General features: G+C 56.0%; 1 protein-coding gene across 1 annotated transcript; it reads left to right on the forward strand.

Moving 5' to 3' along the window:
* The first annotated feature begins 5,569 nt into the window (after positions 1 to 5,569).
* OTUB2 (OTU deubiquitinase, ubiquitin aldehyde binding 2) lies at positions 5,570 to 26,894 on the forward strand. The gene is made up of 6 exons (XM_030319870.2): positions 5,570 to 5,871; positions 16,762 to 16,857; positions 18,221 to 18,339; positions 22,152 to 22,236; positions 22,819 to 23,013; positions 23,979 to 26,894. The coding sequence occupies exons 1-6, from the start codon at positions 5,869 to 5,871 to the stop codon at positions 24,219 to 24,221; spliced, it is 741 nt and encodes a 246-aa protein (XP_030175730.1). The 5' UTR covers positions 5,570 to 5,868; the 3' UTR covers positions 24,222 to 26,894.
* The last annotated feature ends 339 nt before the right edge of the window (positions 26,895 to 27,233 follow it).

Below are 27,233 nucleotides of genomic sequence, written 5' to 3' on the forward strand. Positions count from 1 at the left end.
ACTTTCCCCCAAATGCCTCTCGCGGCAGAGGAGAGTGAACCCATTTTCGGGGGCCTGGTGCTCAGACCCGAGGGGAACTGAGTATCTTTGTGCTTTTGCATTTCATCTGAAAATTTTATAAAAGCCAATTTGCATTATGTTTCAGAATACATTGTTCTTATAAAAAAAAAAAAAAAAAAGATGTTTTCTCCCTGCCAAATGTCTCCGAGGACAGCAGATGATCTGGGATGCCGCAGTGTTTATGCTGCACTTCAGGTTCTGCCTGGCAGAGCTCGGTGGCCCCCCGGGACCTGGGTGGACGAGCCCACACTTACCCCATAAACCTCCATTATCTGTAAACACAGGCTCTCCAGGGCCAGGCTTTCCTGAGCTTTGCTCTCTGGGGCCCTAGAGAGTTTCCAGGGATCACAGAGCCCTGAACTCTTCTGTTTATCATGTCCTGGGAGATGGTATTCACGCGATTCACCCAGGCACCGAGCCCCGCTCAGTCTCATTGAGGCTATGGGGTCTCCCCTCCCTTTCACACAAGGCCGAAGGCCTGGGTTACCGCCTTGCACCGCACCCTGTCCTCTCCCTTCCCAGAAGCACTTGCCATAGTTGGTGATGAGACACTGGCTTGTGTGACGAGAGCAGTAGAGAGGACGGTGGGGTGGAACACCCACGATGCTAGGTGGGGGCGTGAGGAGGTGATGGGGGGTCACCCCCACAGTTACCCAGAGTTACAAGTTTCATTAACCCCGTCTCGTAGAGGAGCAGACTGTGGCTGAGAGCAAGAGAGGCTGTATCAGTCATCTGATGCTGTGTAACAAGTCACCCCAAAACTTAGCTGAAAATAACGAACATCTATCTCATTATTCCTGGGGTCGGGCATCTGGGCAGGGCTGGGTCCTCTGGCTCAGGGTCTCACCGCGAGGCTTCAGTCCAGCCTGGGGTTTCACCTGAAGGCCCGACCGGGGGGACAGTCAGCATCCAGGCTCACGCACGGCCGGCTGGCAGAGGAAGCTCCCCACGGGCTGTGGGACTGGGGGCCTCAGCTCCTCGCTGGCTGTCGGCTGGGGGTCTCCCTCAGCGCCTTCCCTGTGGATCTTTCCACGGGGCAGCTCACCAGGGGAGCAAGCAAGACAGAGGCCAGTCTGTGGGTATCCTGATCCCAGAGGTGACATTCGGTCACTTTTGTTGTCGTCTTCCTCACAAGCCAGTCACTGAGTCCAGCCCACGCTGGAGGGGAGAGGGTCACGCAGAGTGAGAGCACAGGAGGCAGGTTGTTGGGGGCCATTAGAGGCTGCCTATCACAGAGGTCACGCACCCTGCCCCGGGTCTCGTAACCAGGGCCCCTTCAGGAGCTGGGCTCTCTGCCCCATCTCAGGATGGCCAGGACAGGGCTTGGGACTGGCAGCTCTCACCAAGCCCAGGCCCCCCACCCAGCACTGGCTGCAGCCTTCTGTAAACCACACCCTGTGCTCTCTCCTCCCTTGGAAGCCGAGAGTGCCTCCAGCCCAGCCCAGGAGGCTGCGGGATACAACACTTCCTATGTTAGCTTTCAAACCCCAGGCGTTGGGGGGGGGGGGGGCGCAGGTGGGCAATAGGCTGGAAAACTGGCCTATCTGGTCCTCTCCTGGGGCTGTAGGTCATGTTTCACCTGAAAAGTGAGCCAGAGACATGGTGTAACCTAACCTTATAACATGATTTCTCTCCCCGATTTCCTTGTCTCACCTTTGGAAAGCCTGTCGTGGGACTGGCTCCCTGGAGCCCTCTCTGAGGGTTCTTCCAGAAAGACCACATACCTTTTTGTTGGCCCTGCACTAAAGTTAACTCTGTGTGTCCCAGCTCCCGGGGCTGGTGGAAAATGGAATCTCAAACGTTTGTGGGGGTCCCTCCCCATCCTCTGTCCAGCCCTGTGGGGGCTGTGTGGTCCTGGGTCACCCACCGCAGAGGAACCGGCGGTGACGTCCCCATGAAAATGGAAGCTGAGTGAGGGCAGCGATTTTTGTCAGTTTTGGGCACAGATGTGCATGGTCCGTGCCCGGCACGCATCTGCCCGTGGGATGTGCGGTAGATCTGTGCCCAGTGTTGAAAGAAGGGCCTTCCTGTAACTGCACCTAACGCACACAGCACCTTGGCGGGAGGGACCGAGGGATCTCCGCCAGCCAGGTCAGGGTCCTGTGTTCCCTTGGGCGACGTGAGAGTGAGCAGTGCCCCTGCTCTGGGCCACCCGCCTCCCCCCCTTCCCAGATTCCAGAATGTTCTCCCTATTCGGCCAGACCTGCCTCTCCATTCTCCAGTCTTCCCACTTCCACCGTTTTTCCTGGAAATACCTTTTCGCAAGAATGAAAGCCTCTTTCTCAACCCTGCTCCTGGGGGTCGACAGGCTGCCAGGGCAGCCCACGGCCTCCAGGGGGGCGGCTTGGGGGAGGGGAAGGGGGCTAACTGGCTCTGGTTCCTCCTGATCTTCCCCAGCGGGGAAACAACACACAGGTTTGTATCCCAGCAAGTTTTCCAGCTCGGAGTAGCAGGCTGTGCACGACGGGGCGGGGGCAGCGAGGAGGGGGCGCGGACCTCCTGCGTGGAAGGGCAAGCACTTTAAGCCCAGATCCCCCTGCCCTGCCGCGCCAGGCCTGTGGTTTACAGGGCAGGGAAAGAGTGCCAGGAAGATGGGCCTACACTACCACATCTCCCGCCACCCCAGCCCCGAGTTTGTCTCACTGATCCAGGGAGACGACAGACACCCCCCTCTCAGGTGCGCGGACACAAACCCCCCTGGGGCTCCTCCCTGCCAAACGCAAGCTCTTACCTTGTCCCCCCGTAGGCTTCAAGGACGGACGAGACTCAGGCCCCAGTAACTACCATGCAAAGCCCACAAAGTTTGGGGACCAAGCAGAGTGTCAAGTGCTTTTCACGGCCATCTCATTTAGTCTTCCCGACTGACCTTTGAGATCAGGTACAAATATCCCCACTTTACGGACAAGGAAACTGAGGCCCAGGGAGGTGTGGCTTGCTCAAGAGCTATTACATGAGAATCGGGACACGAATTTTTTTTTAAGTTTATTTATTTTTGGGGGGGAGGGGCAGAGAGAGAGAGAGAGAGGACACCCCCCCAAGCCGGCTCCACGCTGGTAGTGCAGAGCGCCACGAGGAACTCGGACGCGCAACCGTGAGATCATGACCTGAACCAAAATCGAGAGTCGGACGCTTAACCGACCGAGCCACCCAGGCACGCCCCCACCGCCGGATTTTTCCATTTTTTTTTTTATGACACGAATATTCATGCCACTGCCCACACTTGTAATGACCATGTCCTACCACCCCCGCCAGGTCACAGCCATGAGGCATGAGCACCACAGAAGGACAGGCACAGCGTGGTGGAAACTCAGAGGAATTCATGCCCAGCCCAGCAGTCTGGGAGGACTTCACACGGAGCCTGGGAAACGGGCCTCCAGGAGGAGCGAAGGCGGAGAGGTGAGAGAGCAGCACAGGGAAGGTTCTGGGCACCGGAAGCCATCCTCTTAAGCTCACGTCTTGAGGAAGTGGGCAAAACAGGAAGCAAGGGGCTGAGAAAGGTGTGCCGGGGCCACACTGTACATAGTGAAGCTGGGGGACCCAGCCTGGAGCACTCTCTGGGCCTGAGAGGCCTGAGGAAGGCCAAACCGGGAGTCACGTGGGCCACGGGGCAGGCCCCAAAAGGACAGTTCACATTTTCCACTCAGACCCGGCCCGAAAACCAGCTGGACTCCTGATGTCTTCCAAGTGGCCCTTAGAGAGCTCAGGAAGCAGGCTGATTAGTTAGGACTAAGGAGATTACATTGTTTCCCCCGCTCATTCCAGCCGCTGTTAAGCAAAGAATCCATTACACATGTACGGAGATGCTGGGTGAGATTTTTTTTGTTGTTTAAAAGGCTCACTACTAAAAATATTTTTTAAGGATCTGTTTGTTTGTTTGTTTTTCCGAACTACTCAGATTGTCCGACGCTCTCAGTAAGTGAGGAATCAGAGGCCCAGAGAGGGCCTGGAAGTCATCTAAGGCCACACAGCAGTGAATGGCGGAGTCTAAAGCCAGTCTGGGGCCCAGCGTTCCTTGTGAGCTCCAGATGCTCCTTTCATACGTGGGTGCCAGCTTGGTTTGGACCTTCCATGGCCTGGAGAGAGGCAGGAGGTGGGCCAAGAGCTCCTAGAAGCCTCAGCTCACTCGGGATCCTCCTCCTTGAGGCCCTAAATGCCTCAGCTGTCGAGTTTGACCAGGGCTAAGCCTGACACAGGGACCCAGACAATGCCCCGCGGGCCCTTCCCTCCCTTCCTCAGCAAAGACTCCTCACCTGCTCCCCGTGGAAGCACGCCTGGCTCGGTCATTCCTGCCCTGAGTGAAGCCTGACAGAGCTTGGAGCGAGCACTGGATGAGGAGTCAAAAGTCTGGGGAATCCAGTCTTGCTGGGCCACTTTGTAGCTGAGCGGTACTGGGCGCTTCTGTTACCTCTCCGACTCCCTGGGCCATAAAAAACAAAGACCAAAAGCAAATAGGGGTGTGGGAGTACACATCCCCACGACCACATGCATGGTTCCTCAGCAGAATGAATTCAAAACCAGCTCCAGAGTCAGGCTGCCTGGGACTGAATCCCACTGTGTGCTGAGTGGACTTGGGCAAGTACCTTACTGTCCCCGTGCCTCAGTTTCCTCATGTGGAAAACAGGGATCATAGAGATGACAGTAATAGGATCTTTCCCCATACACCAGTTGTGAGGAAATTAAGTAGGATAATATGGGTTGAGTTGAGGACAGTGCCCAGTATACAGTAAGTGCTCAATAAAAATTAGCCTCTGCTGTTATTGCTCCTTGAGCCATGATTAAACCCCAAATTCCCCACCTACTAAATGATACGCACTTGTAAGACACAGATGTTTATCCAATAGCCGAGCCTGGTGCCTGGGGCAGGAGAGTGAGCGTGGGAATGGGGATGGCTTAATACACTCCTGGAAATATTAACACCTGTAAAATGGGCGCATGCAATACACTGGACCCCCCTTCCCCGGAAACCCTCCCTCCCCCACCCACAGCATCTCCTCCAGGGGTGGAGGGCCGGCGAATGAATCTTTGAATGATACATATTCCTGCGTTTGATGTTCAGTAATAACGAGCTTGTGTACAGGCTGAGTCACCAAACCTGATTCACGTCTATGCCATACATGTAGAGCCATGCAATTCCAGAGGCACAGAATCAACGATCCTGGAAATTCATTCATCCAACAACCATTAATTGAGTGCCTGGTAACCTACTGATTCATGAGTTGGGAGTGGGTAAAATATTGTTTAGAAGCTACACAAGGGCAGGCAGGTAACTTAATGTTATTGGGCACGTGTTCCCTAAGCACCTGTCCTCTGATCTTGAGCAAACTATACTTAGGTGGCCTTGTTTAGGAATTAATGAGAGCCAACTAATCTTTCAGAAGACGTCAATTTGCAGTTTTGGTCAAAAGCCCTTCAGCCTTTACAAACTAAAACCTGTCTTTCTGGGTTGGGCGAACTCCTTTGCTAGTTAAAAGCCTTCGATGTCTTTAAAAGGGGGCGGGTCCCTGTCAAAGGGGCCTTAAAGCATAGGCGGAAGGCGAGTGAAGTCCCACCCACTTTCTGTGTCGTCCTGTGCTCCGACTTCTGATTGCCCGTCTCAGACGTCAATAACGGAGCGTGTGTCCTGCTGGGACACAGCGAAGGTCTAACCTGTGGTTTGCGGAGCGGTCGGGTGTATTCTCCGTTCGCCCCCACGCCCTCGAGGCCCCCGCCTCGACCAACTGGCGGAGCCCGCCAGTGGTTCCTGCGGCGCCCTCCCGCACCGGATCGCTCCTCGCTGGGGCGGGACCTGTCCCGACGGCTCCGGTCGCTATGGTCAGTGATCGTGGCGGGGCGGGGAGAGTGGGGGAGGGGAAGCGGGGCGCGGTAGGCAGGCTAGCCGCCCGGGCGCAGGTGCGCTCGCGGGACCGGGGACCAGCGCCAGATTCGGCCCCCAGCGCGGGTCCCGCAGTGTTCGGACCTCTGGGAATAGTGAGTCGGGATGGATGTTGGGGGCCCCCGTCTTTCTTGGAAAGGCCTTGCAGGGCCCGGCAAGCGCCTCGCCGTCCCCCGTGGGTGCCCAGGGAAGGGGACCCAGCCCGGCCTCAAGGGCCCCCAGTCCCCGGCTCTCAGGTCCCCGGGGTCCCCGCGGGTGCGGCCTGAGGGCGCAAAGTTGGCGTCCTCCACGGGAGCCAGGAACTGGGAGGCTCCAGGGCTAAGGGTCGCCCCCTTTGTTAAGTAGCCCCTCGGTGGGCAGCTCACGGCCCCCCTCACCCAAGGTCTCTGCCATCGGAGACCTCCCCCTCCAAGCCCCACAAGTGACCTAGGTGCTGCCGGAGCAGCTGGTCGCTGGACATCCTCCGCATCCCACGGATCAACAGGTGGTGTTTGCAGTCAGGACCCACATGGAGAGGTTGCCTCACGTTGTGAGGCACGTGAATTAGGGGTCCAGGCAAAGGAAAGACTGGAAGAACCCCCGATGCAGAGTACTGTTGGAGCAGAAATGACCCCAGAGACACTCTGAGCCAGGCCAAACCTGGAACTTGGGTAGGTGGGGAGACTGAGGCCCAGAGAAGGAAAGGGGGCTGGGACTGATTGTCGAAGACCTGCGACTTGAACCCAAGCCTCTGGACTCCCAGTCCAGTGCTCTTTGTGTTACATTAGTCCACCTTCCCGGTCGCGGCTGGGGGCGGTGAGGGGTCAGGCAGTCTGCAAAGGAGACTAGGTGTGTGACTCCCGGAAACCCCTTCCGTCTTGGGCCCCCTGCTCCAAGGAGCCTGTAGAGCGTAAGGGCTCTTAGGTGGCTTGGGGTCACACAGCCCTGAGTTCAGATGCCACCTCCGCCCCTTGGAAAGCCAGGAGGCTTTGATTGGTCTTTCCACCACTCCCCCCACCCCCACGCCCAGCACTGTTTTTGCACATCTGTACAATGGGCCGCCCCGAGGACCCTGCCAGTCGCCGCGTGTGGAGAGCTTGGCCCAGCTAACTAGCTCTGTTTCTGTGACAAGAGTCCTGGAAGTAGACGTACACAGATGTCTGGTTCTTCTTGGCCTCCTTCCCTCCCTCCCGTGTCTGCTCAGGGAAATGGTCACCCCTTCGGGACGCTGCTGGGCCGGGGCACGGGTCAAAGCCTGGTCATGGCCTGGCACATTCTGCGTCTGGCGTGGGCAGCCAGGTCACCTAAGGCGGGGCTGTCCTGACAAACCAGCCTGCTGCTGGGCGTGGTGGAGGGCCTCTGGGGCATCTAGAAGCATCCACTTCCTGCTTCTACCCGGTGCCCAAGGGTTGCCCTGGCCCGCCTGCGCCTGGAAGGGGCCAGATGCTTCTGTATCGCCCACTAGGGAGTGGCAGGGGCTGGGGTAATGATGGGTTTAAATTGGGAAGCTGAGAGGGCAGGGAGGGTGGGGGCTGGGCCCCGAACTTTTGGGCCTTGTGCTACACGGGGAGGCCCCTGACTCCACTTTCCCCCTGACTGGATTCCCAAGACCGGAAGTAGGAGGGCAGTGGGGTCAAAAAGCACCAACCCTTCACCCCGTGATGGGGAGGGCTTGGGTGCCTCGGAGAGGGGTGAAGTGGTTAACGCACCGAATAGGATGCCCGCCTGGGAATCATGGGGTGGGGGAGGGCCGTGCAGGGTCTGTTCTCTTTTGCTTACCCAGCATTTATTGAGCACCTACTGTTAGCCATGCACCGTGCTATGTGGGCTGTGTGGTGGTGATGTTTCCACGTGGTGTGAATGGTGCTGGATGTGTGGGGAGCAGAGGAATGCCGTTGGGAAATAAAGCGTCTTCTTCCCTCTCCCGTTTCAAAGTCACTGGGCTAAGCTTGAGGAAGGGTCCCAGGGCCCCTTAGGAAGGCAGGGGCCCGGATGAAGTCCAGGCCTGGGGCTGCCGCTGGCAGGGGCCGTAGGTAGTGGGGGCTCACTCAAAACGCATTTAACATTTGGTGAATAAATGAGTGAGGGTCCGAGGTGAACAGTAAAACCACAGGGCCCTTCGATGCTTTGTTCTTTTATTTGTCAAATGAGCCCCCGGCGGGCACCCTAGTCAGGCCCCGTGATGGACAGAGATGAGTCAGATTAGGGGCCCTGACCTCTCGTAGGAACTCACTGCCTGTTGGTCAAGACAGAGCTGGACACAAGCAATTCCTGAGCTACTGGTCATGGCCTAAGAGGCCTGACCAAGGGCTTTGGGAGCACGGCCGGAAGCTGGTGCACTCGGAGGGTGCAGGGGTATCAGGGAAGGCTTCACAAGGGAGTCTTTTGCATGGGGTTTTGAAGCATATACAGGAGTGTTCAGGAAGGATTTGAGGAAGAGTACATTCCAGGCAGGGTGGGACAGCTTGCTTAAAGGCCCGGAAACTTGGCTAAGAATGGAATATTCTGGGAAAGGTCTGTGTGGATGCAGGGAGCTGAGAGGAAGGAAGAGAGAGGAGTCTAGACATGCAGGTCGAGTCAGAACATACTGAGAAAAGCTTCACAGGTTATGCTGCGGGATCTGGGTTTCATTCTGCGGGTGGGAGAGGGAGCGAGAACCGTAGCGTATTTCTGACAAGGAAAAAGGTGGTTGACTTGGAGGAGTCTCGGTCCACGCAAGGGACACGGGGTTGGAGGAAGCCAGCCGGATGAGACCACCTGGGAGAATAAGGACAGTGAGGCCGGATGTTGTAGGACCCGGGAGGTTGTCGGCGGGGCGGAGGGTTGAGTCTCTTCCGAAGTGAGGGAAGCCCCTGGAGGGAATTGAGGGAGGGAAGCTGTGCCCTCGGCCGGATTTCATGTTAAGCGGCCTGTGCTGGCTGCTGCGGAGGATGGTCGGGAAGGGGGGCGGGAGCAGAAGCTTGGAGGTCAACGGGGCGGATGTGGCAGCTCGAGCCGACGGGGAAGAGAGGCGTCCTGGGTTTGACGTGAGCTCTGGGCCTTTTGGGGAGCTGGAGCCCCCTGGCGGGGAGGCAGGTGTGGAGCGAGAGAACTCTTAGGGCTCGGTCATCGGGGGATGCCGGCCAAACATCCTGGTGGCTGGTGGCCGTTTGAAGCCGGAGCTTCAGGGAGAGGTCAGGGCCAGAGATGAAGATCTGAGGGTCCTTTACGCGATGTTGTATGAGGGCCGGTGTCAAATGAGGGGTGGCTGGGGTCTGAGTTCGGGGTCTCCGCGAGGTTAGCCAACAACTGTGAGCCAAGAGGGGCGGGAGCCCAGATGCAGGGCCTTCCCCGTTTCCTTAGCTGAACAGCCGAGAAGGGGCATGCGGGTGCTGGGCTGAGTAGCAGCCCCCTGAAGATGTCCACACCAAATCTCCAGAACCTGGGGACGGGCTCCTTCACGTGGCAACAAGGGCATCACAGGTGTGATGAGGTTACGGGTGTTGAGATGGGCGAGTGCCCTGTATCACCCAGGTGGGTCCAATGATGCAATCACAAGGGTCCTTATAAGGCGGCGGGGGGGGGGGGGGGGGGGGGGGGGGGAGTGATGTGAGGGAAGCGGGAGGGCCAGAGTGAGGAGTCCTGACAGTGGAAGGAGGGGATCATGAAGCCAAGGAACGCAGGTAGCTTCTAGAAAGGAGAAAAAAGGTAAGGAAATGGCTTTTCCCCCAGAGCCTTCAGAAATGCAAGATAATAAATCTGTGTGGTTTCTTTTTTTTTTTTTTTTAAGTGTATTTATTTATTTTTGAGACCGAGAGAGACAGAGCATGAACAGGGGAGGGGCAGAGAGAGAGGGAGACACAGAATCGGAAGCAGGCTCCAGGCTCTGAGCCATCAGCCCAGAGCCCGACGCGGGGCTCGAACTCACGGACCGCGAGATCGTGGCCTGAGCTGAAGTCGGACGCCCAACCGACTGAGTCACCCAGGCGTCCCTAAATCTGTGTGGTTTCTAAGTCACTGAGTTTGTGCTAGCTTGTCACAGCGGTGACAGGAAACCAGTTCAGGGCACTAGGTCTTTCCTAAATCTTTGGCCTCCAAACATTTTGATCACTCACCCGTTAAAAAATCGATCATTCTGTACATTCATGTATTATACGTCATACCCTAATGTAAACAGTTCAAAGGGCGTTCCTTCCAGCTCCAGCAGCAGTCACGGTGGAGACCCCGGCCCCAGGCAGTCAAGACCAGGCCTGGAGCCCTCGGGGTGCCTCTGGAAGCAACGGGGACCTTCTGAGGGGGGGGGGGGTGGGCCAGGTTCTGAGCCCTGTTGACAAGTGGCCCTGGAGGCTCTGGCCTCTACTGTGAAGGAGCTGGTGGCTTGAGGTCAGGCCACGCGGTGAGTTGGGGCTTCTGGGGTGCTGGGCCTGGTTAACGAGACTGAGTCAGCCCACGGTCAGCCTTGCTGGTGCAGCAGCCGTGGAGGGAGGTCCGGCTGGCTGAGGGCCGGCCTTGGCCGCCGGGGCCCAGGGTCGGCCTGTGAGAGCCCTCCTGGCACCTCAGAGCCTGGGCTAGGGGGTGTGCACAGATGCTCTAAAGGGTACGTTGATGGGGCGGTGGTGATAGAGGCGTGAGCCCGAGGCCTGACAGTTGAGGAGCTGGCGGGATGTGACAAGAGGGCACGTGTCAGGGCCAAGTAGCTTCTGTTCGTGGAGGGTGGTGAGAAGGTGCAGAAAGGCAGCCGGGTCTGTTGAATACTTTTGATGTGCTGGGTGAGCTGCGTCCAAGTCCCTACCCGAGATCGCCGCGCTGTGTGACCTCAGGCAAATGGCTTGACCTCTCTGTGCCTCCGTTGCTGTTTGTAAAACAGATATTGCGAGGCTTAAATGAGATAATCCACAGCACCTGCCATAGTGAATGCCCAGCAGAGGTGGCTTCATTCATTCCCCAAGCTGTCACTGAGCACCTGCTGGGCACCAGCGGCTGTTCCAAGCACTTGGGGTCCACACACTCGTGAACCAAAGTGACCAAGGACCGTGATCTTTTGGGGTTTTATTCTCCTACTGTGTCGTTTCTCCTGAAAGCCCAGGGAGTCTGGATTCAGACCCTGAGCTGCACCTATTCCAGGAGGAGCCTACTGAGAGCTCATGGGAGGGCAGGGGTCTTGCTTGGGGTCACACGTCATGTCATGAGACGAGTCTTTAGGGCTGGTTGGACAGAGCTGCCAGAGCCCCTCCATTCGGCTCCGCCCCTTCCTGTCCTGCAGCCCATGTCAGCCCATCCCATCATCTCCCGGGGGTACCTGGAGGTCCTCGAACAGCGCTGGGCACGTGGGGTCCCCATGGGCAGGGGTGCAGAGCTGTGGGATCAGACCTCCCCATCCCCGCTTGAAGGCATCTTCTCCAGAAGCTTTCAGGGCTTCGAACCAAAGTGGCTGGATGCGTGGATTGGGGTATAGGTGGAGGGCTGGTCTGAGGCCGGTGGAGGCAACTCTTGGGGCTACGTGGCCGGGTTTTCAGTCTATAGACAGGCTTTGGAGAGAAGACCAGAGGAAAATGGGGAATCTGCCTTTCCCTGAGTTTGGAGGGGGTGTAGACTCGAGGCGGGATCTGCTCACCCGGGTAGGTGGTTTAATTTCCACCTGGGCTCTGAGGCTGCAGGTGAACACCAGGCCAGGGAGTCCGTGTCCAGGCTCCCAGTGTGGACTCAGACCTGGTCTGAATGCCAAACTCACATACTAGCGGGGCTGGTTCCCAGGGCTGCTGGGTAAGAGCCAGTGATGGGAGAAATGTCCTTTTCTCGACTTAACCTGCTACACGCCATTTCCGAACAGAGTTGCCAACTGCCTGACTTATTTACCATGTTTTTGCAAACCAGCAGTTAAGGGCTAAAACCGTAGCAGGTGGCCTGATTAGGTCTGACAGGACATTGTCAGGCGTGGCCTGTCCTTTTTTCTGTAACATCCTGGAAGTTTTCAGCCACGATTAAAATAAAATTAAAAAAAAACATCAATGAGAGTTAGCCGGTGTCAAACCCAGAGCATTCTACCTGATTTATATGCCAGTAAATTGAGGCTGTGCCTGGGTTCTCCCTGGAGTTTGAGACTCGTTTTTCCCCAGAGCTGTGACCAGGGCCATGCTGGTGGGGAGGTGACTCCAGCTGACTTGGGCCTTCTGGATGCCTGCCAGGCTGGGACTTGAAGGCGCCAAGGTAGAAACCCTCTTGCCCACCCCTCCCCCGCCCCGTAGCCCAATAAATACACCTGTGGCCACTAGGGGGCGCTGGAGCTAACACGAGGCTCCATCACCCGTGGTAGATAGAGGAAGACCACTGGGCAACCATTTGTCAGGAGGGCTAAATCTTAAATAGCACTGAGTGAAGAAAAATAAAAAGGCCACGATATGTGTAGAATAATATGTATACACATTTAAAACACATGCAAACATAAAATAATGTAAAAACAGGAAGGAGGACAAAACAGACCCTTAAATACAGAAAACAAACAGGGTTGCTGGAGGGGTGGTGGGGGGGGATGGGCTAAATGGGGAAGGGGCACTAAGGAGGACACTTGTCGGGATGAGCACTGGGTGTTATACATTGGGGATGAATCACTAGATCTACTCTTGAAATCATCACACTATATGCTAACTAACTTGGATGTAAATTAAAAAATAAAACGCATGCAAACAGAAAACAACTCCGTGGTTTGAAGAAAACCAATACATTCCACTTACATGAGGTCCCTAGGATGGGCAAATTCAGAGACCAAGAACAGAATGGTGGGTACAGGGACTGGGATGGGGGCGTGGGGTGCAGGGAATGAGGAGTTGGTGTTTAATGGGTAGAGTTTCAGGTGGGGATAGAGAGAAGGTTCTGGAAAGGGATGGTGGAGATGGTCGCACAACAGTGTGAACATACTTAATGCCACCAAACTGTACGCTTAAAAGTGGCTATGGGGGTATATTTTATGTTGGGTATATTTTACTGCCATAAAAAGACGGGTACATATTGACCGACATACCACAGGGACCACCCATAGAAGATGGGGCTTCAACGGGAATGAAGGGGAAGCCAGTGTTGACCGCGGGTCTCTCTAACCCCAAGTGTGATGAGCTTGGCTCTCAGTGCCGAGAGCAACCACCCCCCCCCCCGCCCCCCGCCAAAGTGCTATTTGACAGTTTCCCTTTAAATTAAGTAGCTTACGTAAATTTGCCCCAAATGCCAACTTTATTATTATTTTTAAATGTTTATCTTTGAGGGAAAGGGAGAATCCCGATCAGGCTCCCCACGGTCAGTGCAGAGCCCAGTGTGGTGCTTGATCCCACGAACCGTGACATCATGACCTGAGCCAAAATCCAAAGTCAGGCGCTTAACTGACTGAGCCACCCAGCTGCCCCCAAAAGGCCAAGTTTACCCTGGGGCAAGTAGAAACCCTGCATTGGCTTTCCTGGTACGAGACGCATGTCCCTTTCCTTGCTCTAGTGTTCATAGTCTCATTTTTGACTTGTTGGCAGCTTTCTACCACAAGTGCTTGTCTTTACGTAGTTCAGATTAATTCCTTAAACTCCCTTCCACACGCCCTTCGCTCCCCCGCTAACTCCACATTCCCCCACCCCACCATTTGGTTGGGTTTTGTTTGGGGCAGGCCAGGCATCAAAGTAGGCATCAAATACTGGTTGTACTGCTTTTTAATCCATGTTTAGAAAGACCTGAGCCAACATTTTAAGTCTGCTGTCCGTAAAACCGGACTTCTGTTAGTGAGGTGGTTAATGGGACTCTGGAGTAAAATAAGACTGTGGGCGAGAGGGTGCTGCAGAGTCGGGGCACCTGCTGTGTTTAAACATACCTGGGTGCCACCTTACTTTTCCCCCCAGGCAGCAAAGGTAGACTTCCTGTTCTGAAACTTACGGGGTCCCGTGGGTATTTGCTCCATTAGCGCACAGTAGGAGCGCAAAATCAACTGCTCGCCAGCAACTGTTGTCATGCCAGTAACGGAAATCTTCCGTGATTTAGAATAGATCAAATCACGTCAACTTTTAAAGATACACCAAGGAAGTTAATAAAGCTGGCTTGTTTCTTAAGTAAGCTCTGTGCCCAACGTAGGACTTGAATGCATGACCCAGACATCAAGAGTCACAGCTCCATGGACTGGGCCAGCCAGGTGCCCCCAAAGCTGGCTTGTGTTACATCTAAAAAGGATCGCAAGTAAAAATGGAATACTTGGGGGCATCTGCCTGGCTCAGCTGGCAGAGTTGTGACTCTTGATCTCCAGGTCGTGAGCTCGAGTCCCACACTGGGCATCCAGCTTACTTAAAAAGAAAAAGAAAATGGAACACGTTTAGGCTCCCTGCTCGCTGGTCAAAAGAGGTGAGGAGAGCATTAAAGGCATTAAAGGTATACTGGAAGCCAACTTGCTCCTTGGCGTGATTAGGTTGGAAGGGAATTGAATAGAGAATAACTTTCCCTCCAGATGCCTCAATGCCTTTTAACCCCATGTGTGGACACCTGTAAACCGTCTCTTGTTCCCCCCGTGACGAGTGTCCTCGGCTTGGGGGATACTGCTATAGACCATGAGCTGGTAGAGAGCTATGCCGTCTGCCCAGCTGGGGCCACAGTCTAGCAGCCTTGATCCCTCAGGAGCTCTGTCTGCCCAGCAGTTTTGGCTTGGTAGAGCGTCCATGGGTCTCGGTCAGATCTGCATTAAATCCCTTCCTGGCACGAGGGACCTGACCTTGTCAGTAGAGCGGGTAGGGTAATTGTTCTCGGGGGTTAAATGTGCTAACGGGGATATGTAAGGCTCTGTCCCAGACCATGGCACGTAGCGGGTATACGATCATGGCGCCTCTCCTTTCCTACATCTTGGGCTTAGCATAGCAGCAGAACGTCAAACCATTCTCTGTGTATTGGCTTTCAGCCTCACGGCCACAGGATGGCTGCTGTAATACAGACGTTGCATCTGCACTGCAGGCAGGCAGGAAGAGGAATGGGTAGGACCTGTGAGCTTGGTTCCTTTTATCTAAAACTGAAAGTCATTTTCTACCACTCTGCCTGGAGTAAAACAGGAACCCTGTTAAGTAGGGAGGAAATGGGCGGTGACTGATGGAAAAGCAACCCCGCAGCATCTGCCCCCAAATGGTTATTGGACTTCCGACGGTTTCCCTGCCCCTGTCATGTCAGAGCCGACGTGAGGAAGGAGCCCGAAGCTAAGTTAATTTTGCAAAGAAGGATGGATATGGAATGGAAGCTTCCAGAAGGAAAACTCAGAGTCTCTTCCTCCCACCCCCACCCAGGCATTTGCAGGGCCTGTTCCCTCCTTTAGAAACCCTTTTTCTCCTGTTCTTCTTGGGACAACACAATCCTCCTTCTCCACCCTTGGGTTTTTCTCTGGTTGGCCTGACCCCCCACCCCCCCCAAATCCAGGAGAAGGCATGTTTGGGGTCAGCAGAAAGGGAGAGAAGGAATATAGTGTGAGCTCAAGGCAGAGCCCAAGCCAGACTTCGACGGGGTGGGGCAGCCAGGGAGATTTCATGGAGGAGGTGGCTTTTATTCGTTTAACAAACCTCTCGTCCCCTGCTCTGTTCCAGGCCCTGTGAGGGGCCCTGGGGAATCAGGTAGATGTTCTACACCAAGGGAGGCCTATGTGGCTTCGGAGACCTGGATGGCAGGGAGCATCTGGGCCCCGAGAAATGTCCCGAAGCGGCCAGAGAGCTTCTCTGTCCTGGCTGCTGGGTACAGGAATCAGAGCCAAAGAAGCTCACTGTGAGACAGAAGCTTGAGTCCGTCCAGTGTGGAGACGGGGAGCCCTGAGAGTCCCTTCCACCTCATCGTATGATCTCGTGGCCCAGCTCCCTGCTTCCGGTGGTGAGCTTTGGAGAAATCTAATCATCAGAAACCCAGACGCCTTTCCAGGTGGAAAGGGGCTTGTGACCTCAAGGCTCCTCTGTGAGCCCTATGGTGCGGAGCTGAGGTCACTGTCGAGTCCATGGGGAGGCAGAGAGGCTGCCCGGGAAAGGGCCTCCCGGTTGGAGGCGTAAAGTCAGAGTGGTGACGACTGTGTCGAAAATGACGGCAGCAAATTGATGGGAAACTGGATTTCCCTTCCCAGAAATCCCCAGTAACCCCAACCTTTCACCTGCGTGCCGTGGCGTAACTTGTCTCCTTGGGTTGTTTGTGTGCAGGTACCGGGGCCGCTCATCTTAAATTCAACAACACTTGGCTTTAACACCAGTTCCTCTTCCGTTATTTTCGTGCTGAGATCAGAGCCGTTCCGGGGGGTGGGCTGGAGGCAGGGGTGCGTCTCCCACTTGTCTGGGCAGGAACAGCATGAGGCAGGGAGGAGGCTGGCAGGGAGTTGGCTATTGAAACGGAGAGGTCTCCTGCCCTTTCGGCTCCCTGCAGATTTCTTCCCGGCAGAGCCCCGCCTCTGGGTTGGAGCGGACCGACTCCTTCCGAGCTGCAGTGTGGACTGTGACCGGTAGGTGGCGCCTCTGCCGGAGGTTCTCACTTGTTTCTGGCTTGTCTCACAGCGCTGGGGCGAGCTGGCCGGTCAGGAATTGTTGGCAAACAAAAGAACGAATGAATGAGGCAGGAAGGACAGGAGACGAGGGGACACCTCGTGCTCCAGCATGAAGGCTTACTAGGTTTGAGGGGTGATGCTCTAAAATGAACCCAGCCGGAAGTTATTTGATGGGGCGCACCCCGACTCCCTTGTCCAGGGAACAGGGCATCCAGGATGCTGGGAGCTCCTCACACGTGCCTTTTGTGGGAAGGTAACGTTCACTAGGTCACGTGACTAGCAGTTCGGAGGCTTCCTCCTTGGTGGAAGTCCATCAGTTGCTTTGAAATGGTCACAGCTTTGCTGCTTTTTCTTTCAGAGTGAAACATCTTTCGACCTAATATCAGAAAAATGTGACATTCTGTCAATTCTTCGGGATCATCCTGAAAACAGGATTTACCAGAGGAAAATCCAGGTGAGGCAGAGGTTCAGGAGGAGAGGATCTTGGATCAAAGGGGCTGGAGCTGGGACCAGAGGTGAAGGTGCCACTTTGAAGGCAGAAAGACTGAGCACTGGGGCTGGGCTCCCAGGCAAATTAAAGGGCTCCCAGAATACTTCGATGTTGGGCATTTGCCTTAATGAGAAATCTTTTAGTTGCCAAAACAAACACACAAAAAAACATAGACAGTGATTTATTTTAAAGCTAGGCGCTGTCCTAAGTGCTTTACGTACTCACTGAGACCTCGTTACGATATTGCAGGGTCAGTACTTGTGGCATCCACGTTTGACAGCTGAGGAAACCGAGGCCCAGAGATGAGATGGCAGGTCCACAGTCCCGCAGCTAGTGCGTGGACAAGCTGCGTTCGGACCAGGCAGCCTGGTCTCTCTCGCCAGCTGCATCCATAACCACGGCGTTAGGGCATCTCTCGGCGGGGAAGGGCCACTCCAGCTGGGCTACGCAAATGGGGAGTTTGCTGGAAGGATGCAGGGACAGCTCACAGAACCAGGGCAGTAGGGGGAGCCTGGGCGCCGTCCGTCTCTGGGGGGCGGCAGAACTCTGCTTCTGTCCTGTGGCCGTGGGGAGCACCCCCGGGGGGCAGGGGCAGGGGCTGGGTGGCACAGACCCGTGTGCCCTGGCGCCCACTCAGGAGAGGAGGTGGGGTTCCCCAAGGAGCATGGTCTTCCTGCTGGCCTGCCTGGGATGGGCCCCGTCAGCTCCAAGCCGCCTCGTCGCTGTGGTGGGAGCAGGGACTCCCCGTGCCCTCTGCTGTCAAAACCCCGACTGTAGCTCCACGAGGCAGCAAAGGGGCCTCCGGGCCATTTCAGAGGGAAATGGGCAGCCAGGAGCAGAGCCGGAGGTGGGTGGCGTGGGGAGGGCGCAGCTTTTGAGAAATGTTGGAAGGACTGGGCGGATGGCTTGGTTCTGTCTGCGGAGGCCTTTTCTACCGGCTCTGCAGACTCCTGGCCCTCCAGTCACACCCCACCCAAGGCCTCCGCTCACCCATGCCGCCCCCGCCACGCACACCACTTCTCCTCCAGGAAGCCTTCCCAGACTTCCGAAGTCTGGTGTAGATGCCACTGCTCTGAGACGCCCCCGTGCTTCCCCTGTTCTGTCTGTCCGTCTCCCGCAGACTGTAGGCTGCCTGAGGGCGGGCCATGACTCCCGCCCGCCACAAGGACGTGCTCAGCATCGTCTAACCTCTGTGATGAAGCCGGGAGACCGGGAAGGGGCGGCCGGTCTGAGAGGACCGGGGGACTCGGGGGCCTGGGTCCCCACAGGACGTGACGCGAGGGTCAGCGGTGTTGCGGATGTCCCCATTTCCTTCTCTGCCCCACAGGAACTCAGCAAGAGGTTCACTGAGATCCGCAAGACCAAGGGGGACGGCAACTGCTTCTACCGGGCCTTGGGCTATTCCTACCTGGAGTCTCTGCTGGGGAAGAGCAGGGACGTCCTCAGGTGAGTGGCCTCGAGGGAGCGCTGGGCCCCGAACCCCACCCCACCCCCGCCGGGCGGCTTTCCCGGGCACAGCCCGCCTCACCCGGGAGTGGGCAGCCGTGGCGGAGGTGGGGGCAGCCCGGCGGCCGGGGGTGGAACCAGTGAGCTCACGGGTGCCGCCAGCCCTCTGGCCCGAGTCCGCCTGGGTGGGTCGCGCCGGCTGCCTTCCTGAAGATTCCAGGAGAAAGCGAAGGAGCTCCGCCCGTTTGGCCGCCCGTTTCTGGGTGCGCGTAACCAGGCGTCTAGCTCGTCAGGCCTGGTTCTTGACGGGCTGCCGAGGAAAGCCTCTGTCCAGCAGCTGCCCCCAGAGCGACCCTCTAGGCCTCTGTCTGGGCTTCAGTCAGGGCTTCTCTAGCGTCACCATTTGTTCAACCCGCCTGGGTCCTGTCGGGTGTGGTTCTGATCCAGTCTGGGGCAGGGCCCGCGGTTCTGTTTCTCTTGAGCTCCCGGAGGCACCGCCGCTGCTGGGTCTCAGAACACACTTTGAGCAGCAAGGAGCTAAGACCTGCTTCTTGACCTTGGAGCTCTCACTGCCCTGAGAGTCTGATGGCCACTCTGCGACGCATACAGGACCAGAGCAGACGCAGGTCACAGAGCACCTGGGTTGGATCCGTGGACCCTGGTGCCAGACCCACTTTGCCGTCTCCCCACAGCCCTGAGGGTTGAGACAGTACAGTACAGGGATTTCCCCCGCCACCCGTGTCCCCCAGAGTTGTGCCATGCCGAGGCCCGGGGCCCTGAGGCCAGACCTCACTCTCTTGCTTACTTGCTCTGTGACTTTGGGCGAGTTACCCCGCCTCTCTGAGCCTCCGTTTCCACCATCTGTGGAAGGTGGGTAATTTTGCACACTTAGGGTGTTGTTGGGAGGACCCAGCACGGTGATGCTGGCAAAGCCCGGCCCTTACGTGTCTGTACCAGCCCGGCATGCTGTTTACCTTCACCCTACACTCCTTCCAGGGCACCCTCTTCCCTCCCTGCAGTCATCACCCAGCAGGGCATCACAGAGACCCTGTTGCAGGCCCTGGGGATGCAGCAGAGAAGAGACAAAATTCCCTACCTGTGGAGCAGGCAGGCCAGCAGAAAACAGAGAACATGTGAGGTGCCAGGTGCTGCTCAGTGTCGTAGGAAAAAAACTAGGCGGGGAAGGCGGCCCAGTTGTCTGGGGCTGGGGGGTTGCAGTTTTAAGTAGGGGTTGGAGGTGAGGGGTGGGGGGGCTCGTGGGCCTCTACAGAGACCTTGAGTCTCCGCTTGAATGAGGTGGAGCCGCTGAGGGTTTGAGCAGAGGCTCGCCTGGCCTGCTACCCGCAGGACAGACTGGGAGGCTGCAGCAAGGAGCGTGCTCAGGGAGAGGAGAGGACGCTGGCTTTGTGAGCAGGTGCAAGGAATTGGTCGGGTTCCAGATTCCCGTGGGGGTGGCTGGTGGCTGTGGTGCCGGAGCTGAGGGGAGCCCAGGAGGGCTGCCGGGTGTTCGGCCTGAGCGTTCCCAGGACGGGAAAGCCGCTTGCCGCAAAGGGGACGAGGGAAGATGGGGAGCTCTGTTCTGGTGATGCAGGGTCCAAAATATCTGTGAGCCTTCCAGCGGGGGTACCCAGGGGGCAGTAGGATGTACGAGGTTCGTGTTACCCCGTTTTACAGCTGAGTACACGGAGCCTCAGGAAGGTTACAAGACTTGCCCAAGGTCACACGAAAGCTGCCTTACAGCCTAGAGAGCCTGTGTTCCACGTCCCAACGCTGTCCTCCTTGCCACGCTCACCTCAAGGGGTGGGAGCCCCGGCTGGGGTGTTTGCCCACTTGGCTGGGCCCGTGTGCCGCTCCTCAGTGCTTGGTACAGGGGGTGGGGGGCGTTCAGCAGTCAAGGCGAGGAATGAATGTGGGAGGGCGGCCGAGGTTCAGGGAACCCAGGGAGGGAAGGGGGCCCAAAGCCTAAGAGCAACTGCCAGCAGGGGCTCCCCACGCCTGCCCTGGCCACAGCAGGCCTTCACCTCCCGGTCTAGATGTCTCTGCTCCACACACACACACCATCCCTCTTTCCTCACCACCCCCTCTCCCGAAATGAGGCACCTAAACCACCTCCTCATGCCATTAGTCCCTCGTGACACCCCCCGACCCGGGTCCCCCATATCCCACTAGAGTCTGGCCTCCCTTCTCAGGGCTGCAGTTTGGCCGGTGCCAGCCGGTTCCCCAGAGGCCCCCCCCCCCCACACCTTGCGTGGGCCACTACCCTCCCTCCAGCCCAGTGACTTGTCACTCGTCATCTCTGCTGCTAAACTGTGTCTGGGGGGCGTGGCAGCTGCTGGCCTCCTCACCACACCCCCATGAGTACCAGCACTGATCTCAGAAGGGGGCTGTGCCATTGGGGGCCCACGGTGGGAGCAGAGAGGGGGATCAAGGGCCTTTGGAAGGGTCTGAAGGATTGTCAGTGCCGGCAAAAGTTTAATGGCCGCGGGGCACGAAGGCCCATTTTGTGGTATGAATACTCCTGTTGTGACTAGTTTTCAAGCTACTATCATGGGGTCGCTGGGGGAGGGGGGGGGGGAGAAACACAAGCTGCAGCATATGTCGTGCAGTCCACGACAGAAAGACAACCTCAAAAGCAGATAGTTAGGAAACTGAGTTTGGATATTTATCTGTGTGTCTCAGTAGAATTCATTTTATCGTTAAGTTTGATTTTTATCGTTAGATAAAATTCAGTAGAATTCATTATCTGTGTGTCTCAGTAGAATTCATTTTATCGTTAAGACCTTGATTTTTTTTTTTTTTTTTGAGTTGGGGAGACCCCCAACTGCTGTGCCCTCTTTGAGAGAGGGCACAAGTGAGCGAGGGGCAGAGAGACAGAAGCGGGGCTCGAGCCCAACTGGAACTCCTGAACCGTGAGATCATGACCTGAGCCAAAGTCAAATGCTTAATGACTAAGCCACCCAGGCAACCCCTACATACCTTGATTTATTTTTTTAAAGTATATTCAAATTAGAGAGAGACTGTGGGGCAGAGAAAGAGAATCCAAAGCAGGCTCTAAGCTCTGAGTTGTCTGCACAGAGCCTGATGCAGGGCTTCAACTCATGGACCACGAGATCACGACCTGAGCCGAAGTCGGCCACCCAATTGACTAAGCCACCCAGGTGCCCCACCTTGATTTTTAAATAGCGGCTGTTTAATAACTGGCTGCCAAATCTTGAAAATCGAACAGTTAGCTATTGTGAGTAGGTACAGGCCACTGGTTGAGGGGATCGGGTGCTCCAGAGTGAAATGCGAATGGGAGTGGCTGGGGAGGGTGGGGGGAGGGAGACTGAAAAGTGAAAAGGGAGGAGAGGTTGGGGAGCTAGGCAGGGCCCACCCCGCCAGACATTTGTGCTGAGGAGCTGTGTCCTGAGGGAGAGGGCTGTGCTAGGTGACTCCAGAGGTCCCTGTGAGGGGACCGGGAGCACAGGAAGGCTGGGAGTGGCGCAGGCCGCAGATGGTAAGGATACAGCAGGAACCATGGGGACGGGAAGGAGGGACAGAGTTCAACATGACTGGGAGTGGATGGTGATGACCCCAACCTCCTATTCTGTGAAATGGGTGTAATACCCCCTTTCCTGGGATCGTACACACTGGGGAGGACAGCCAAGTCCGTGTGGGATCCACAGGGAGGTGCTGTAAAAGGTGGGCATTCAGCTATTAGTGACACGCGCCTCCTCGGGTGTGTGAGGGGCAGCGGGTGAGAGCGGGAGGCACTGACCAGCACAGCTGTGCTCCAGAAGCGTTCCACTTGAGCCCCAATCCACCCCCTTCAGGTTCAAAGAGCGCGTCCTGCAGACCCCAAATGACCTTCTAGCTGCCGGTTTTGAAGAGCACAAGTTCCGAAACTTCTTTAATGCTGTGAGTCAACCTGGGCAGGACGGCTGAGGGACCAGGTTCTCCCACACTGGCCGAGCAGACAGCCGCCGGCATTGGCCAGAGCCCGTCACGGCCCACGGCTCTGTGGCTCTGCCCGTCTGGCTCCTCCCAGCTGGGGAGAGCCTGGCACTTGCTTCCTGCTTGTGGGGATGTGGGGGGACAGGGCCCTGCCCTCCTGGAGAGGAGGTACCTCCTTTGGGAGGTAGCTCTCAAGCTGGAAACTTCCCCCAGCCTCCTTCACGCACTCCCTCTCCACCCTACTCCCCTGACCCCCTCGTGAAGGGGGCGGGGTTGGGGATTCAGTTCTGACTCTGTAAATAAGAATCCTAACCACCACAGTGATGGAAGGAGACCCCAACTGCTGTTCCCCAGATATGGCTCTGGGCTGAGGTGCTCATGGCAGAGTACCCTTCTTACTTTGGTCCCAGATCGATTTAGTTTGGTACCTCAACTTGAGGATTTAAGAACAGAAATCCACACGGAGGAGAGGATCCTGGGGACAGGGCCCCTCGGAGGAGGGCAGGTCTTGCCCGGGCCTCCCCTGACTGATAGCCCGTGGCGCAGTTTTACAGCGTGGTGGAACTCGTAGAGAAGGACGGCTCGGTGTCCAGCCTGCTGAAGGTGTTCAATGACCAGAGCACCTCAGACCGAATCGTGCAGTTTTTGCGCCTGCTCACCTCGGCCTTCATCAAGAACCGCGCAGACTTCTTCCGACACTTCATCGGTGAGGAGATGGACATCGAGGACTTCTGCACTCACGTAGGTCCTCAGGGTCTCAGGCTTTGGGGACTTAGTCCCCAGGCCCGGGCTCCGCTGTGCAACACCCACCTCCTGGGATTGTACACACTGGGGAGGACAGACAAGTCTGTGTATGGGCTGCAGGGAAGTGCTGGGCAGGGCCCTCTGCCCTCAAGAGACTTGAGCACCAGCATCCCTAGGCAGGGGACCTGAAGTCACGGCTGCATTTGTAATTGCAGAACAAGACGAGCAAGCCAGAAACAGACCCTACTTGAGCTGCCTGAACTGTGTGGCTCTGGGCCAGTACTGTCCCTGCCTGGGCCTCAGGTTCTCCATCTGAGAAATGAGGGCCTCGGATTGGACCGTTTACAGAACCGCGGAGTAGCAGCCCCAGAGTCACATTTGTCCTAAGATGTGTTTGGCCTATGATGCATTTATCTGAAAGCGTAGCCAACATTTAAACATTGGGCAGTTTTCAGGACGAAGGGGATTCCTCTCCAAGATCCAGCTCTCAGGGCCGTGTTCTCGCGTGGCAACGATCAGCAGGAGCCGAGGGGCAGGCACCTGCCCTAGTTACGGGGGACCCACTCGCCAGCCTGCCACCGCCTCTGCCTCTCTCTGTTGCCTCTTCAGCATCTGGACTCACTCGCCTGGCCTCTGTTAAATCCCTTCACGCCAGTCCTCTTCTGCTCTGACGTTCTTTGGTTCTGTGCATTAAGAAGCCAAGCTTAAGTATTCCTGTGCCCCCTTCCCGATTCCTCAAGGTAGTATAGGATGCTCTTCCCACACGCACCTAGGCCCCAGAACCCAGATCCAGTTCAGGCCTCGCAGTCCTAGCAGATTCCTGGCTGCTACCTCCTCCCTGATGAGTTGTCGTTAAGATGACCTCCCAGCACAGACGCTGTGACCCGGGGCCACCAAAGCCAGGGCTGGGATTCTCCCTCGTCCTCCTTCCTAAACTGGGTTTTTGCATCTTGGCTTTGCAGGAAGTGGAGCCCATGGCCACGGAGTGTGACCACATCCAGATCACAGCCCTGTCTCAGGCACTGAACATCGCCCTACAGGTGGAGTATGTGGACGAGATGGACACGGCCCTGAACCACCACGTGTTCCCCGAGGCGGCCACCCCTTCCGTTTACCTGCTCTATAAAACATCCCACTACAACATCCTTTATGCAGCCGATAAATGTGAATTACTTTTAGGACACGCAGTGGAGCCTGCCACCTAACGGGACTACATTCCAAATGGAACATTCTGACTTTTCACTTTTTTAAAGCAACTTAGACTACAGTTAGAAAACGTACAGCCTTTTGGGCCCACCCGTCACGGACCGTGGTAACTTGGTGATATTCTTAGTATTTATTTTCATGGAGGATCAAATGCTTTCTAACTCAGGGCTACAAAGCCAGGATCCCTGGCTCTGCTCTCAGGTCCCTGAGACCCTGGGGAGGTCACCTCCCCTCTCTGGGCCTGTTTCTTCATCTGGACAAGGATGCTGCCAGTGCTGACATTCTGTTGTGTAAAAAGAGGGCCCTCTGGTGTCCTTTTCACCAGGGGTAGTACCTCTCTGTTGGGAGGAAAAGCTCAAGATCGGCCGTCCTCGGTGACTTAACCAGTTCCACAAAAAAGAATCCAGTCCAGTCAGCTGTTGGACCGGACTGTGGTGGATGGCCGACTGAAGCACTGGCCAGTTGAGGCCAACCTGAACGTAAGGACTTCAGCATGGTTCCAGACATTCACGATGGGCCTGTTCCCTCCCCCTAACTTGAGGGGAAAAAAAGACTTTATGCCAAAGTCTAGAAAGGGGCCTTCAGCATGAAGCTCAAGTTGTTGTGGCCCCTCTACCTCTCTCAGGTCCAGGACTGCCTGCCCCTGGGCAGGCCCTTCAGGATTCAGCAGCCAGCCCCACCTTAGCACAGGCTCAAGGAACACTGGGGTCTGGGACCAGGAAGTGGTATCACCATCCCCACCACAGCCTGGAAGTAGAACCCAGATAATCCTCCAGGTGGAGACCCCACACGCAGCCGTAGACTCCAGCTGGGCAGGGCAGACGAGTTTTGCAAGGCTGGCTGTGGCTTTTCTCTTTCCCCCTTCTTGGTTTGTGGGCTGGCGGGAAATCAGGTGGGAAAGAACGGAGACAAGGAAATGGCGAGTGGGGGAGATTTCTGTTGTGGAAACTGCCTGGAAGCCTAGAGCCCTGGCTGGCAGTTGCCTCCTTCATCCGCCTGGACCTGCCCCTTAATACCTCGTCACCTTGCTGCCCCAGGACCTCAAAGAGCCCTGGTTGACTTGGGGTACAGGGGGTACTTCCCTGACCCAAGGACTTTGCTCACAGGTTCCATTCTGCAGGGATTCAGGAGAATCCACGGGTGCTACAAGTGCATGTCTGTTGCCAGCCAGACCGTGCACAGAACTAGGCAGCAGACTGCTCCGAGGTGGGGCACACAGACTTCTGCCTTTGTGAAGACCGATGTTAGGGTGCTTTAATTCCAGGCAGGGACCCTGGTTCCCCTGTAGCCCTTAGCTCGAGTTTAAACCCAAGGGCTCACGCTCAGTGATTATGTCACCTTTCCACAGGAATGTAAAGCTGACCTCGATCTCTGAATTGGTTATGTGCCACCCTGCCAGGCAGGGCCTATGACCAATACACTGGAAGAAGGGGGATGGGAAGGAGGACATTACAGGACTTGTGACGATCAGGATCACCATATTCAAACTGAAGGGTATGAATACAGTACCGAGCTGAACGGCCCTGCTCCGAGGGGCTGCGAGATGGCCCGGGCCTCCAGCTGGGCTCTCGGGCACAGCATTAGTAGCACTGGCTGCCACTTCTCAGGATGTGTGGTGTCTTCACAAGAGCAGATTTCTCTTTGGCAGACCGGCTGGAGAAATTCCCTCTCAGACTTCCTATTCTGTGCTTCCAGGTCTGAGAGTCCGCCAGTGCTCCTATGGGACCCTCTTCCCAGGAGAGATCCTACTAGTTTAGAATCAGAACGTTAGAGAAAGGCAAATGATGCTCATGCTCTTACTCTGCGCTCTCCCCTTTTTTCCCAAAACCACTGGCCCAAGCCAAGCCATGGCTTTCTTCCTTCATGTCTGCACTCAGATCTTCTATGAAGGCAAAGCACCAGTGGAGAAAGGAAGTTGCAGAATTCAGTAACTTGTTAAAATCCAGTCATTCATGGAAATCACTTGGCCTGTCTGCAGCAGCCAGTCATGCTGGCATGACTTTTCTGGATAATTCTCCACCCCACCTCACAAAGCCATCTCCTTCCAAACTAAAATCAGGCAGGGAAGTTGCTTTGAGAGTCTGTCCTTGCAACTGCACATTTATTACTTTCTTTCCAAAGGGAACTTTATAAATGGGAATGTTTAACAACAAAAAGAACAAACTGTCCTTGCTTTTAACTAGGTTCCTATTTTAAGCACAAAGGGGCTGGGCTCTGTACCCAGACTGCCTGGGTTCAAATCCCACCTTTTCACTTACGAGCTATTTGACCTCGGCCAAGTACTTCACCTCTCTGAGCTCCAATTCTCACGCTGGTGAAACAAACAATACCTACACATCACAGGATCACTGGTTAAAGTGGAACAAGACTGTGAGGAGAGCTTTGAGACCTGACACAGTGCTCTACAAGTAGGGGAGCAGCAGAACTCTTGCTGCAACGTGGAGAAATGCCACCTTAGGATGGAAACTGGCTTCCCAAAAGGGAAAGTGTCAGGAAACAGCAGACAAGGCTAAGAAACATTCTCACCCGGAGCAAAGTGGGGGCAGGAGCTGTGACTGAGTAGCTACCCTGGGTGGGGGAGCCCAGGTCCTGTGGGGTATGGGCCAGGCCCGACAGCTTCTCCAGCACTTGGTGGAAACGTTTTCTTAGCATTAAAATGGTTTCCGTGACAACTTTTGTCCTAGTTTCTTAGTATTTGGTACCTGGCACGCAGTGAAGATCAGCTCTCCCACAGGGCTTCTGTGTATGAGTAAATCAGCAGGGGAGAGGGGCTCCTCCTCTAGTGGAAGGTCCAGATACTCAGGATGTTCTGCCCTTGAACTGGAGGTGCCAAAGAAACCACAGGACTCCCCAAAGCTTTACCTCAAGTCAGAACTGCTTGGGAGGCTAACCTTATCTTTTAAAACCTACCCCTTTAGGGACGCTCAGTTGGTTGAGCGTCCGATTTCAGCTCGGGTCATGGTCTCAGTTTGTGAGATCGAGCCCTTCGTCGGGCTCTGTGCTGACAGCTC

Source organism: Lynx canadensis, chromosome B3 (genome assembly GCF_007474595.2).
Source record: "Lynx canadensis isolate LIC74 chromosome B3, mLynCan4.pri.v2, whole genome shotgun sequence".
NCBI classification, from domain to species: Eukaryota; Metazoa; Chordata; class Mammalia; order Carnivora; family Felidae; genus Lynx; species Lynx canadensis.